The sequence below is a fragment of the Stomoxys calcitrans genome, chromosome 3 (genome assembly GCF_963082655.1).
Source record: "Stomoxys calcitrans chromosome 3, idStoCalc2.1, whole genome shotgun sequence".
Classification (NCBI taxonomy): Eukaryota; Metazoa; Arthropoda; class Insecta; order Diptera; family Muscidae; genus Stomoxys; species Stomoxys calcitrans.
The window spans coordinates 5,920,622-5,937,157 of record NC_081554.1 but is presented as its reverse complement, the minus strand read 5'-3'; the positions used below and the strand labels follow the sequence as shown (position 1 = coordinate 5,937,157).

The window sequence follows — 16,536 nt, the reverse complement described above, 5'->3', positions numbered from 1 at the left end:
TTTGAATGTTTTAAATTATGATTTATACGTTTTTAATCCGAAATCTTTTAATCTTTTGATTACTGCACGTGGCAATTCAAATAAAAACTAGAATGTCAATGACACTGTACTGAAGTTTGACAGATGAGTGGCAATTTCTATCCCCATCTCCAAAGAGTTGTATCGTAAATTGTTAATTATTTTGTTGTTGGGCAAGTGACTCTCTACATTCCTAATTGTACAATGGGTGGCACATAGAATAAAATCAATCTTTCTCTCAGTGTAGTTGTTTATGGAAACTATTTTGATGGATAACTACAAGAGCAGAACACGTCTCGCTGCAGAAATATTAAATTTGTACTTGCTGTAATGTGCTCCTAAGGGAAGCGAATGAATGCCTTTTGCTTTTAAACACATTTAACAATTAAAATTAATACACTTATTCCTCAATAAATTACCAATGTCAACCACATTTTATGCAATCGAGGAATGCGGCCGATTATAAAGGCATTTAATTTCCCCCCATCACGAACAAAAGGGCAAATGCCGCAACTTACTCAACATCTTTTGCGATAGTTGGGCTAAGGATAACATTTTAAGCGACATTTTTCCAACACCAATCTCCGTCTCTGCTGCACTTAATTCCAAGTTATTTTACAATACTTTAATTCTCACAATTTGCCACAAGCAAAACAAACCAACCAAACAACATAACATATGGGCAAAACTTGTCAACATCAGATGTTTGCACATGGGTGGCAAAAACCCCACATACACACAAGAGAAACTCGAAGAAATTCATGCGGCAATGCCGTTCGAAGAGTTGCCAACATAATATGCTATGGTTATTTTAAGGCTAACGTATTTTGAAATTTAAATAAAACACAAGTGTTTGTTTGACAGCGTTCAAACTTTTAAAATAATATTTTTTTTTAAGTTTTCAATAAATTGTATGATCTTATAGTCGTGCTATAAATTGTTACAATGTCAAAAGGTGAGGAATTATTTAAAAATCATACTACATTCAACCAAATTTGTTATTCAAATCACAAAAAATGTTTGCTAAAACAGCAGTTTCGTAAAGATGGATTCTGCTCATAATTGTAACGCCAGTTAATTTCCAGGATTAATTGGAAGGAAGCCTTATAACAGTAAGGACATTGGTTTATATGACATATAAATGTGAGAGCAAGTGGCCGTAAGGCTACCCCAAAACTCCAAAAGGCCATAAAGACTCCTCATTCGAATACTCTTTTAAACGGGCATATTGATCGGCAGGGACAATATGGGTAACCAATTAAGGATAAAGAAAGAATATGTTATGATTTGGAAATATGACTAATATTATAAAGTTCAGTGTGAATATAGGACATCTCTCCATCTAACTCTATTGTTGGCCGAAGCCTTGGCTTGACTTCACGACCTCTGACACAGTTGTTGCAAATTAAAACAAAATCATTCATGCTAAATTTCAGCCAAATAGACGCTCAAGAAGTCAATAGCCGAGATCGGTTTATATGGCAGCTATATCAAAACATGGACCGAATAGCCCATTTAAAATTCCAGCTGATAACTGACTAATAGGACTTAAAATACCAGGACAATTAAGAATATATATACTTTCTTGGATCTCAGATCAATATTTCGTTGAGTTACAATCGGAATGGCGAAATTAATCCTATGGTGGAGGGTATAAAAATATGTACTCGTATTTAAAAGTCTTTTATGTCGTCGGAGCGAAGCTGTTTTTGAGAATGGATACAGCTCCGCTTCGTATTCTAAAAATAGCGTTCCTGCTCCGCTCCACTCCCGCTCTTGCTCCGACAAAATTTTGCCTGCTCCGCTTCGCTCCCAATCCCTAAAACCATATATTTGAAAATGGAAAGTATTCAATATACTCTGCCTTTGCATTATGGAAATCGAAATGGTTGTAATTTAAATTTATTATTGAAATTCGTGCCCTGCGACAACAGCTTGATGGAAATCTACTATTTTATGAAAATTTGTGTGCAGCAATTAGATTCATTTCTGGCTAAATGGGGTGAAGAACAGCCACATGTCGTACAAAACTTACCGATGCATCCCGACAGCTTGGGGTGGATTAAGGGTTCATTTTTCTTCAAAGATGTCCGTGGAAGAGGCATTACCGTCAATGGCGAATGAAATCGAACCATTATATGCGACGTTTTGCCCTAATTGGCTGAATTGGACTTGGTTGAAATGTTTTACCACATGTCATATGGCTCGTGAAACAATGAAGGATGAAGTTGGTTTATTTCTCAAAATGTCCCTGTGAGTTAAACGCCAAGATAACGGCCGCTGAATTTTTTTCTGACGTTCTCGCCAGGATTCGAACCCAGCCGTTCAGCATCATAGGCGGACATACTTACCTTTTGCGGTGTCCTCTGATAATTAAATACTCTGCTTACATAATACTATTGTTAAAATTTTACTCTTAGAAATGAGGTAATGCCCTACTGAATGAAGTCAGTAAATTTTCTTGCTTTCGTTGTCAAAGCCTACCCTAGAGGCTACAGAGAACATAACACGTGCTATTCGTGTAAAACAGGTCTAAATGCTGGAAAATGTGACTCAAAATTGGGCCTACAAATAGACTAATTGAACCGGAGCCGAGAGCAAAATTTACATGCAGTTTTTTAAATTAAATAATAGAACAATTTATCGATTCCAATAAAAAAATTTTAATATTAGATTTAAAAAAGCCACACTTCAAAAACCACTCATTATAAGCTAATTTTTTATAAATTTTGTGTGGATTTTAGTCGACAATCCACCAGATTTTGGGCCATAACAGATTTTTTTGTCGTCTTTTCGTACAACGAGTCTATTGAAAGCAGACCATCTTACTGCTACGCTTAACTTTAACATGTTTATCAGTTAAGATGCATCATATACAAACTTTTTCTTATAAAAAAAATTCTATACTCTTTAATTATTTAACAAATATTATTTACAACTAATTTGAAAATTCTTTGCAAAAACTAAAAAGCTGATTAGCAGTCCTTGAGAAAAATAGTCAACTCTCAAGGCTAAATAGCTGTCAAATTGCATACATTGACCTATGTTTAACCCATCGAACTTTTTTGGAAGCCAGTCATCGAACTCCTCTCCCATATGCTAATGAATAAATTTGTGGTTAGCAATGCGTCATATGTGTCATCAAAAGTTAAAATAAGTTGACACGAAGAAAACACTAATCGGTTGTTACATTACACGACCGGGTGAGGGGGACTGACAATTATTAAAAATTCCAATGGTAAACAACCCACCAGCCAACAAGTAAACACAAATAATTCATGCGTAACAAATTTCAAAATAGATCGTCATTGCTCCTTGTTGGCTGAGGAGGATGTTTAAGTTGAAAATTCCTCAAAAATGGTAAAAAATTCAAACAAATGCATTACTCACACTCTTACATCGTTATAAACATTTATGCATGCGACTAAAGGAAATATTGTTGTAGATTCATATGTGCGGATGTGTACAGTGGCTCACAGTACAAAATATAGGCAAAAAAACTCAAATTGGATCTCAAAAGGTTGTTCAAAATCAAAAGGCCATCTAAGAAGAAAAAAAAAACATTTTTCCACTTTAACATAAACTTTTACTGGAACCGTCACTAGGGTGTGTCAATTTTCAAGGGCCAAAAATACACAAGCACTTGCCAAAACCAAAAGCTATGACAAAACCTATGAGATTTTGCCCAAAAAAGCATAAACCTAAAATAAATAAACCAACATCAGATTTCCGACCAAAACTGACATGCAAAAAATTTCTTAGAATATGTGGTAGATTGCGATTTTGACAACCTACAAAATTGATCAAACGTAAGCCCATTTTATAATTTTTATTTCTCACCATCCATCTGCGGTCCACTGTAAATATTTGTTAATATGTGTGTGTGACCTAACCTTTTAGAAGATACGGCGCATAAATCTTGTGTATAAATTATAAGTACTTCGTAAAGGTGAACAAACAAGGGATGGAAAATTTGGTGACCTGCCAACCAATATAATGTCTAATGGAAAGAGTTATGCTTATTATTTCATTTTAATATTTGATATAATTATAACGCAAAATAACTGGCAAAATTTTTAGGCTCACTCTGGTTAAAAATTCAGATTAATCTGTTGTATAGACGTAAAATAGTGCCAATTCCTTGAGTTTAAGTACCATAGAACACTGCAATTGTCAAACAGTGTTGCCATTCCGAAAAACTCAACTCATAACCTGTATATTCTTGATCGTACGTTGAAAACCTTTGTTGATATTTATCTTCGTAATTCAATAGGATTGTAAATATTTCAAAATAAATGAATATTCTTGATATTCTTACTCCGTCTGTTTGAAGTAATCAGAGGCTTTAAAAATAGAGATTTTGAGCTGAACTTTTGCACAAACTATTTTTTTCTCTTTCTTAGGCAGGCTTAGATCGAACTATATCTTGACATAGCTCCCCTATTTACCCCACAAACAAACTGAATTTATTACCAGATTTACCTGATAGTGGCCTAGTGAGCTGTGTTAAGCCCCTAGACATCTGAGCCAAATATGGTTCAGATAGACCTTTGTTGGGATTTAGGTGCCATATATACCATTCTCCCAATTGTCTCTCATAAATGCGCATTAAATCCCGATTGCCCTGAATTGCGCACAGTGAGCTGCTTTTGGGCTTCCGGCGTCCGTGCACAGCACATGGCTCAGATCGGACCATATTTGCCAAATTTGCATGTGGAGGTGGCTATCTTCGTCAAACTCCTATATGTGAGCAAGCTCCTTCCAGTTCATACGCCCGTTTACCACGGCAACATGATGGTCATTGGTTATTTAAAAGCGTCAATAACTCGTCTTGTCATATCGAACATCATGGACTCACAATATTACTGCAAAAGCTGGTGCCGCCCGGCCACTGTGCAATAAGACACTCCACTCGATACCGCTGACTGTCTGCGACTTCAATTGCTGCCACTCCGTATGGAGCATTCCACTATCCTCAAGCTGTGGACGCATCCGGTAGCTCCCAACTTAATATCTCGTGACAACGAAGAACAACACAGAGTTTGGAGCTCAAAATTCCAGCCTGTGTGGTACTCATAGTTATCCGTTGCTATACTTCAATATAAGCCCCACATAGACATATCTTCTGATTAACAGTCTCGCCCAGAAATGGCTTATTTATTATACGATTTCGGTGCAGTGAACCAGATCTTGAACCCATATAGGTACCATTTCTTACCAGATTTCGCTGAAATTGGGAACAGTGAGTTGTGCTAGACCCCTCGACATGTGTGCCGAGTATGGTCTAGAGCGGACCATATTTCGATATAGCAGCTATAGGTTCATGAATGGTGCATTTCTCACCGGTTTTTGGTTAATATAGCGAGTAGGTAGCTATCCAAATTTCAGTCCAGCTTTTTTACTTTTTAAAAAAATTCTATGTACATTTTGATCTTATATACATATGTTTTTACTTTTATAACCCAACTATTGGATGAGTGTTATACTCACCTCGCCCCGATTCGAAATGACTTTGTCAATTCTTATTCTGAACTCTTACTGTTACACTGAGTACGTGCCAAATAGGTACATAAATATATTTATAAGACGCTCAAGTGATACACCGTGCTCCTGATTTGACCCTTTGAGCCACTACAAGCTTTATTTATTCGCCGATTTGATGTCTCAAATATGCAACCCAATATTTTACATAACCTTTAGGGGTCTACGTAGCCGTTAAAGTGGGTTTGAGAGAGGAATGCCCTCCCAGAGCCTTGATTTCAAGTTCTGTATCGATATCGCATTCAAATACTTTTTATTTGAGGCCCATATAATCCCAATGTGATAAACAGGCATCGGGGAGATTTCAGGTTAAGCCAATCTCTGACAATTAAAAACCAAAATGTAAGTCAGATTCATACTCTACTCCCTGATCCCTTCACTCCAGACTCTATAAGCTTAATTGGGGAATTTTGGAGATGCTACAACCTCGACATCCCGCTAGATACACTTGGCTCACAGATTCCTCTTATGTCATTTAGAACAAGTAAAAGCATGTTAAGTTCGTCCGGGCCGAATCTTATATATCCTATATCATGGATTGCATTTGTTCTTAGACCGGTATCTCTTTATAGGAAAAAAGGTTAATTAATAAGAATTGCTATGATATTAGAACTATATATATATATATATATATATATATATATATATATATATATATATATATATATATATATATATATATATATATATATATATATATATATATATATATATATATATATATATATATATATATATATATATATATATATATATATATATATCCGGCTATGAACCGATTGACATACTTGTCTTGGATATTAGAGACCATTGTAGATGCCATTGTGCAACAATTTAAACCGATTCGAACCATACTTGACATGTGTGTTAGAGGATAGAAAGTCACTGCGCAAAATTTCTGCCAAATCGGATAAGAATAAGGCCTTCTAGAGGCTCAAAAAATAAAAACGGAAGGTTGATTTATGTGGAGCTATTTCAGGTTTTGTACCGATTTGAACCATACAAACCATACTACTGCGCAACTTTGAGCCAAATCGGATAAGAATTACGTCTATAGAGGCTGAAGAAGATTAATCGGTAGATCGATTTGTATAGAAGCTATATAAGATTATGTACCGATACAGACCAAAATTTCTGCCAAATTGGATAATAATTGCGTTCTCTTGAGGCGCAATAAATCAAGATCCGAGAATGGTTTATATGGAGGCCATATCTAATTATGGACCGATATGGCCCATTTACAATTCCAACCGAATCATACTAATAGCAAGAATTTTGCAAAATTTCAAGCGCCTAATTGCAAGCACAGACGGACCGAAGGACGGACATGGTTAAATCGACTTACAATGTCATGGCGATTAAAAAAATATATATTGGGTTGCCCAAAAAGTAATTGCGGATTTTTCATATAATAGGCGTTGACAAATTTTTTCACAGCTTGTGACTCTGTAATTGCATTCTTTCTTTTGTCAGTTATCAGCTGTTACTTTTAGCTTGCTTTAGAAAAAAAGTGTAAAAAAAGTATATTTGATTAAAGTTCATTTTAAGTTTTATTAAAAATGCATTTACTTTCTTTTAAAAAATCCGCAATTACTTTTTGGGCAACCCAATATTTTATAAGGTCTTAGACCTTTATTTTAATGAGTTACAAAAGAAGTCAGTATACCCCCATCCTATGGTGGAAGGTATAAAACATGTTGCCAGAATTTATTACAAAATGTACGATATGTGCATTGTGACGAATGATGTACAGGGATATCTTCTGAAATAGAATTTATCATACGCCCTAAGAACCCAACACACTTGATTAAAACAATGAAAAACATTTTAATAGGTTAATAAGATTGTCATAGATTTAACTTGAATGTACATTGAACATACAGTACATGCATACATGCAAGTAATTTTTTTTTTTTTTGAAACGCTTACCCCCCATTTCTTTTCCTTTTGATGCCAATAAGTAAAATGCGATATAATAAGGCGATCGGTCTGTGTTAACCTGTGCCGACGTCTCAAGTTAGATGTAGTGCTTTCTATGGGAATAATTGGAGGACTTTAGGTACTAGCAAGAAACCCATAGATAAAGTTTACATTACATATATGTCTTGTTTGTTTAAAACATGAACTGTATCCAGCGCCACTACACTGGCTTTGATAAAACGCACAATTTGACCCAGAAATTCTTCCTGATTTGGATCAGCCATGTCTGTCTGTCCGCGTATCTTTTCTGTGCCTTTTGTCCATCTGTCGTTTTTTGTCATCAAGGCTCAGTCGATCAAAAGTTATAGCCCCTTGAAGGTTGGAGAAGTGGAAAGTGGTCAACTTCGATAACCTGTTTTTAAGATATAGACCAACAACGGTATTTTCCTGGAAGCCTCAGATCAATAGGTAATAAGTTGTGGGCTTATTTCCAGGTTTTAAGTGGACAGACGGATATGGCTGAGCCGAATCTAGAAAAAATTCTTAGCCGCATCGTTCATTTTATCGCAGACACAGTGGTGGTGTAAGGTAAATGTGTACTTTACGAATTTCATGCTAAAACATAAAATCCTCCACTGGATCTCTTAAAAAACCCTACATCCAACTATATAACTATAACCGGTCGACATTATATTTCGTAACTTGCTTATTAGTATGTAAAGGGAAAAATTGGAGGGTCTGTGTTTCCCTATTTGCGAAAAAAAATGTTTCCTTTATTGCGTGGGTAGACTGTCCCACATTTCTATACTCTACGAAATTGCATAGAAATAGAAGGTAAGCCAATTGCTACATAGAAAACAGCAAATTTGTCCACGAACATTATACAAAGGATCCTCCCCGCTGTTAGTTCTCTCATATCACATAAAAAAATATAGACCTAAATTTGACCGATTAAATATTATATTAACTTATGAAAAACATTTCAAACAAGGTTTTAAACTCCGTTTACAAAGTTCAAAATCCGGATTTAAGGCTCTCGTCAGCTGATTTTATAAAGGGAAAATAGACTTTAAATCTGGACTTAAAGAGCAGTGTAAATGGGTTTTTAATTGCTTTAATAATTTTTGACATAGAAATTCGAAATTATTTACTCACGACTTTTTTATGTCGACTCACATTTACGAACGCTCACAAGACATAAATTTTACTCACGCAAGACTCACGAAAAAAAATCCTTTATAGGAATTTGTATTATTTTTAATTTTTGCTGTGCAGTGAGTGCTGTCCAATTCAGATTTTATCTCAATCGTGGTATGCTCTCCTAATAGAACGCTATGCCATGAGGGAACAATCACGATTCCATAAGCTTATATCGCTTAAATAGATACTTGGATAATTAGTCATTAAAGCACAGTGCTATAAAGAAATGTTACAAAAGTTTATAAAGTGTTTTTAATTTAATCCCACCACAATAGTTTGATTACATTAACAAAAACAACTTGTTGCTTTTGTATACCGCAACAATGTTTCCGCAACATTCTCCTAATTCCAACACCTGCGAATATCCTCTTAAGGTCATGCGATGAAATAGTAAGAATTAAAAACCACCTTCAAGCACACACTGGTGCGTTTCAATCGAAGAGTCGCCCATCCATCCATCCGTCAGTGACAAATTCATTCAGGTTTTTGTTGAAACGCATGGTGGTCTAAGCAATTGTTGTAGTCGTTCTCTTTTTCTTCTTTGTGTTTAGAGGGCGGTGTGGTACTCTTTTGGTCACCTTAAAATAACGACCATGATGCTTCAAAACCCCATAACGAAGAATAGCAACAAAAAACTATAACAACACCACGTTGTTGGCCAAGGCGGCCAAAAGTACCAGTGGTTGTACGACAAACGTCAAGTGGCCCGCAGTCTGTCAGTCAGCCTCTTTTAGAGTGCGGTAGCCATAGTGTCAGTGTGGCGCAGGTTGTACATAGTGTCGTTTGTGGTTTTTTTGCACTTGCTACCTACCTATCGCCATAGAGCAACCACGGTACGGTGAGTGAGTCCATTCATACCAAGATAGCTGAGGGTGAAAATGTACTAACTATCAATTTTGTATAATGATTCTATAATATGCCAAAGTTGATTAAAATAATGAAACACTTGAGAGAATAAAATTAAAAAAAAAATTATATGTATAATTTTAATGGTATTATTTAAGTAATATTATAACTTTTTCGCATTGGATACTGCACCCGCATTTCTGCCTATGACGCTGAACGCTTTGGTTCAAACCCTGGCGAGAACATAAGAAAAAATATTCTGCGGTGATTATTCCCTCGTAATGATGGCGACATTTGTGAGGTACTGTGACATGTAAGAACTTCTCCCCAAAGAGGTATCGCACTGCGGCACGCCGATAGGACTCAGCTATAAAAAGTAGGTCCCTTATCATTGAACTTAAACTTGAATCGGACAGCACTTATTAATATATAAGAAATTTGTCCCTATTCCATAATGGAATTTTCATGGACAAAATTTTACTGCATCCGGTTGAGAGTGCAAATGCATACTTAAATTGCATTCACTCACCAAAAAAATCCCGGAATTTTTAACGTCCTAATTTAAGATACTCTTACGGCCGATAATCTGAGGGTAATACCTGTGTCCTACTTATTGGTACGGATCGGAATTATCAGATTTGCATTACAAAAAGCCAAAATGGAGGCCACCGTAGCGCAGTGGTTACCATGTTCGGCTATGACACTGAACGCAAGGGTTCAAATCGTGGAAGGAACATCGGAAAATGTTTCTGCGGCGTTATTTCCTCCTAATGGTGGGGACATTTGTAAGGTACTTTGCCATGTAAAAACATTTCCCCAAAGAGGTGTCGCTCTGCCGCACGCCGTTCGGACTCGGCTATAAAAAGGAAGTCTCTTATCATTGAACTTAAAATTGAATCGGTCAGAACTTGTGAGAAGTTTGCCCCAGTTCCTTAATGGAATGTTCAGGGGCAAATTTGCATTCGCAACGCCAAATTGAACGTTAACCTATTAATGAATGTAATGTCGACTATAAGAGTATATTTTTAAAAACGGACTTAGTATACTTTTACTCTGAAGCAATGGCTTGTTTACACTCAAGAAAATACGTTAGAATTTGAAAAACAATTAAACCATACATCGATATATTAGGACCTATGGGCGCTAAGCTGCATTTAATGTGATTTTTAGCTGACTGCAACAATAGGTTCCCTACGAAGACATAATTTATCCGTTCAATAAATCAAAATTCAATCAAATTCTCAGTGCATATTTATGATGCACACAGCTGAAAAATAGGAAATTTACTTTCCGAAGGGGTATGCGATTATTTAAAACTTCTCTAGCCCTCGGAAGGCAAATCGTAATACCAGATTATATGTGAAGACAGATTCGGAACTTATGTGACACAAGTGTTAAAAGTCCTACAGAACACTATGCAAAAAAAAAAAAAAAAAAAAAACAAAAAATGACTAACTACAGCTGCTCAAGAAGTCTAATCTGACAATCGATTTATATGGCTGCCATTTCAGGTTATGGTTCGTTTTGCATCATAGGTTTGGTTAGGTTAAGGTGGCAATCAGAAATTAAACTCAGACAATTTGTGTCCATTGTGATACTAAAGTCTCTGGTGGGAATCGAACCCATGATGTACTGCCCGTTAATGCTAAACCGAGCTCGCTATCAACTCAGCTAACAGGACGCTCGATTTTGAGCATACTCTTCACAAATGTTGAAGGCATGATCGCACACCAGATTTACGAATTTAACTCATTAGAGTTGATCGTTGTTGTTGCGGTATGTTGTACACCGTGGCGGCAGTACTTGCCGATGAAGGATTCCATCGGGTTAATCCGGTGCATACAACGGGCTACCATGGGATTGAGAGTTGATCGTCTTCTTTACTGGCGGAGGGATAAGTCCTTAACTTTAAGCGGACCAATTTTTTCGAGTGTAATTATTTGCTATTCGATTACCCCAACCTCTTCATCAATGAAATTTTACATATTATTCGATTATTGTATTGCGAACCAGAGCAATCGTCTAGCTTGGCTAACTGTTGCTATTGATGATGTTGCTGTTATTGTTATTGTTGATGGTGCTAAGGTTGTTGATGTTTTACGGTTACCACCAATCCACCTATGCCTTGCCGTTTCTCCCCCATCTTCTCTCAGTCGACAATTGCACAGCCATCATCATCATCACTTGCTTTCTCTCTCTCTCTCTCTCTCTCTCTTTCGCTCTTGCTCTTTGGTTGAGTTGGCTTTGTTGTTTACGAGTGTGTGTTTATATAAACAAAAGCGATGATTTATTCAATGTTAATCGTTAACAAGCATTCCTAACAAACGGAAGAAGTCGGAAGAAGATATTTTCCTTGTGCGTGAGTTAAAAAAATTCCTTCGCTTACCTACCGCAAAAAAGTACAGAAAAAGACATTTCGGCAAACAAAGAAATTTCCCACCAAAAGTCAAGTGAATTTTTTTTCAAACAAAACAGAGGAGCGGTGTAGCTATCGTAAGCAGAAACAGCTATCAGTCATAGGCAACGGTCAACGCGGAAAACAATTAAGATCGCCACCAATCCAATTCAATCGACCAGACACAAAGCAACGGCCAAAGAAATTCAATAACAAAACAGAAAACGAAAATCATAATAAATGTGTAATTAGAGTAAGTTTGTGGCTTAAAGATAGTCATTCAGCCGGCTAGGCCCCACCATTCAAATACTCATTATGATGATAAAATGGATTAATTTGCGGGTTGAGCAGTGCTTATTTTTGGACTGATTAATTTTCCATCAGAGATGGAAATTGGGTTAATAATATGAACAAGAAAAAAAAGGAACGCAATATGAACTTTTGATTAGATATAGATGATAAAAGGAATCAACAATTTGCATTGCATTCAAACATTCATTATGTCTTCAACGTTTTTCGAAGAATAATAAAAGTTTCGGTAATGTTTGATACAAACTTATGAACTCGTATGTATTGTGTCCATCATGTATCGCTCATTTTTGTTATACACAAATAAAAACTACCAATAGTTCATGATCTTATTCAAGCACCATACCGAATGTGAATTTGTCATTGGCAAAGATTTAAAGTGGCCCAAACGATATAGCATTAAACGCCATTGGCATGTTTTCGCACACTGGAAAACTAATTTAAAAAAAAAGGAATTAAAAACAAAGTGGATTTAAATTATAAATAAAATTGCAATTTTATACAACTTTCTTTAAAATAAAATAGAATTTGTGTTGCAAATTATGTGAATTGCAATTTGAAGGGCGAAAAATTAGTATCTGAAATGTGGTTTTTATAGCAAGAATTTTTATCGTGGGTAGGATTGCAACCAAAGTCTTGGCACTGATAAGAAAAATTTACACCAAACGTACTAACCATACGGTATTGGTAGTGAAGCAACCCCACATGGCATAAAAACAATACCACCTGGCACGGATAAAATATAAAATAATAAACACCGTTTGGTATTGGATGTATTACCAAACTGGTATTGGCAATCCCAAACTGTTATTGGATTTAGTACCAAACCGCGATTGTTCTAATACCATTCTCGTTTTTGATTTGAGCATTCCACCCCTTTATGAAGAAAAACAAATACTACGGAAAATAATTTTAATGACATTTTATTACGTTTTTGTGAGTTAAAAGTAATACAAAACCAATGAAGAAAGTCAAAATTGAGAGGAGCCGGTTATAAGTCCTGAGAATAGACATCATCCGGCACTCAAATTACTGATATCCTATCCCACTCTTAAAGTTAAAAGATGTAGTATTTGAAAAAGTGTACTGTTTTGCTAAAACTGATTACATTAAACTGAACTCACTACTCTCATCTGTTCATTGGAATGAAATTTTGAGATCTAAAGATATCGATGAAATGATTTCAACTTTTTATACTGTGCTACTTGACTTTATTTTTCAAACTGTCCCTAAAACTACTTTTTGCAACGAATCTGGTTCTCCATGGAATACAAGCAATTTTTCTAGACTGAAGAACAAGAAGAATAAATTATATAAAAAGTTTAAACGCTCAGGGCCAACATCTGACTTTACGAAGTATTCTTCAGCAAGATGTGATTATAATAAAGAAAACAAATTGGCATATGGTAGTTATTTGAATAAAATTAGAAATCAAATGAAATCAAATCCTAAATATTTTTACAAATTTGTGAATTCAAAGCGCCGTTGTAAAAGTTTACCGAACTTTTTTAGATATAAAGCTAAAGTAGCTGATAACGATTCAGGTATTGCGGACATCTTTTGCAGACTTTTTTAGCACTACTTACACAGATAATTATTATAATTTATGTAGAACATATCCATACACAATCAACAATTCAGCTTTTATAGATGTGTCTGGAATTGGCGAAAACGTAGTACTTGAAAATTTAAGGTCACTGATAATCCTGGTATAGATGGAATTCCATCGAACATTTTAAAGCATTGCGCTCTCGAACTTTCATAACCCCTTTGTACACTTTTCAACAGTTCAACATTAAAGCATGGATGTCTGCCGGAATTGTGGAAGCAATCTTATATAAGACCGTTATTTTAAGCCGGATATCACAATTAGGTTTCTAATTATTTGAATGCTATTCCGAAGCTAGTTTTGACTGACACTATTTCACATCAAATCTCTTCTATATTGTCTTCCTACCAACATGGGTTCCGGAAATCGAAATCGACGATAACAAATATTTTACAATTTACTTGTTTGGTCAACGCTGGCTTTAGGGAACGCTACCAAACGGATACTATCTATACCGATTTTAGTAAAGCATTTGATAAAGTCAACCACAACCTTCTGTTAAGAAAAATAGACCTTATTGGTTTCAGTCTCTGTTTACTAAATTGGATCAGATCATATCTGACTGGACGTACTCAAAGAGTTAAATTTGATACTGCAGTCTCCAAATCAATTGCTGTCTCTTCAGGTGTTCCACAGGGTAGTCATCTTGGCCCTGTGATGTTTTGTTTATTCATAAACGATCTCCCTTTTACTTAATAACACTCGAATATTTTGATGTATGCAGATGATGTAAATATCTTCAGATCGACGATCTTTAGTATGACCTTGATACTCTTTACGAATGGTGCAACCAGAACATTATGAAACTTAATATTCCATATGCAAACACATATCATTTTCAAGAATAACCTCTCTTAAAACTAGCTAATTTTTGGGTTCCAATCAACTTGAAGTAGACTAGCTTTAAGGACCTTGGATTTCTTCTAGACCAACGCTAAAACTTCCATCAACACATCTCAATGGTTGTAAACAAAGCAACTTAATGATTTCTCTGTGACGAAAAATTTATACGTCGCTCAGAAGTAATCTCGAATACGGTTCAGTGGTATGGGATCCGTACTACAATATTCATTCTGATTTGAAAGAATCGGTTTCTTATAAAGCTTCCTATATTAAAAAATCGTAGAACCATGTTAAACATTACGTTTTTGACTAAATTAATTCATGGTCATATAGATTCTTCCTTTTCTTTTGAGTCGAATTTTCTTTAAAGTTCCTATCAGACCTACCGAATATTTAGATCTTTTGAAAATTTCTTATTATAGAACCAACTATGCCAATATTGATCCTTTTCGGCAACTATGTTATCAATTTAAACAACTGAAAGATATAACAGATCTATCTGAGAATCGGGAAAATTTAAAAAGGAAAATTATATGATTTTTAAATTCTTAGGTTAATACATTTGTAAAAATATTATTATTAGTCTGTAAGGGTATGTATTATCTATAGACTTAAATACACTACATCGACGATTCTACATATTAATGTTAATACATGAAATATCGTACAAAACCTTGGAAGATTTTTTACGATCCGACCTAAATTGTGTTTACTGCAGTCTTTAAAGGGGATATCGGCTAAAATATATATATGAAAAGCTATATAACTGGACAATTTTGATGATTGGGATGCCAAATAAAACATCTCATGGAAAATGTTATAAAGATTTGGCCAACATTGTAGCTACTACAGCCTAAAAAAGGCCATAAGGGATGAAAGATGCATATATATGGAAGCTATATCTGTCTAGACCGACGTGGATGAAATTTTGCAAACCTGAGCAAACTTTGGTAAACATCAGACCGAAATTGTGGCTACCGCATAGATCCCTAAATAGGATTAAAGATATATATGACGGCCAGAGACGTAGCCAAGATTTTATTTGGGGAGGGGCCCACCTCACATTTTCTCAAAATCGAAAATTGCCAAAATTTTTCTGTTATTGTGAAATTGGAAAAGATACCTCAAACTTTTTTTTTTGAAAATTGTGGTCCCAACTGGGTACAGGGAGTGACCCTTCGGCGGTTACATTTGGTTGAAGTCAGAGCTGAATTTTTTATTGCTTGCCAACACACTATTTATAGGCTGATCCTAAACATTCAAAGCCTTCAAAGTGTAGTTGTCTTTGGGAATATCTTAGTTCTGAAGTGAACGTTTCATCGAATCAGCTTCAGTATTTTGATGATTTTTTTCTTTTGCGCTCATTTTAATTTGCTTTTAAATAAGTTTAATGATTTCAACAGGGTATTGTTTGTGTTTAAAATTTGGTTTTTGTTTGGTTTGGTTTTAAATGACTTTTATGGCAAATTGAAATCATTAAGCAACTATAAATGTTTAATATGTTTAAAATTGTGGCTACTACACCCACAAAAGGTCCTTTCGGATGAAATGCTATAATAGCGGATTTTATTTTTCTAAATACAAAATTTCAATAAAATTTTCTCTAAACACAAAATGTCAATGGAATTTTCTCTCTAAAGACAAATTTTAATGAAATTTTCTCTAAAGACAAATTTCAATGAAATTTTCTCCACATACAAAATTTAGCAAGAGGGCTGGCAATGAAATTTTCTCTAAAGACAAATTTTAATAATTTTTTCCAAAGACAAATTTCAATAAAATTTTCCCTACATACAAAATTTTCCCAGAGGGCTGGCCCCCTCGAAACAAATTTTCCATGTCATATGCATTGTAA

The 16,536-nt window shown here is 35.2% G+C and overlaps 2 protein-coding genes across 3 annotated transcripts in view; one reads left to right on the top strand and one right to left on the bottom strand.

Annotated features, from left to right (window-relative positions):
* The window catches only part of LOC106080824 (uncharacterized), a 31,609-nt gene extending 30,926 nt beyond the window's left edge, over nt 1-683 (bottom strand). The window contains exon 1 of the mRNA XM_013242402.2: nt 537-683. Coding sequence (XP_013097856.2) covers nt 537-585 — 49 coding nt within the window. The 5' untranslated portion in view covers nt 586-683. The remainder of the gene's footprint in view (nt 1-536) is intronic.
* Nucleotides 1-16,536, top strand: part of LOC106080826 (ras-related and estrogen-regulated growth inhibitor) — a 43,048-nt gene that overhangs the window by 8,941 nt on the left and 17,571 nt on the right. Inside the window, exon 1 of one of the 2 annotated variants that reach the window (XM_013242406.2) lies at nt 11,841-12,173. The exons of the other annotated variant lie outside the window; for it this stretch is intronic. The gene's annotated coding sequence lies outside the window, so the exon portion shown is untranslated. Of the gene's footprint in view, nt 1-11,840; nt 12,174-16,536 lie in introns of those variants that run through there. 2 annotated transcript variants of the gene reach the window in all.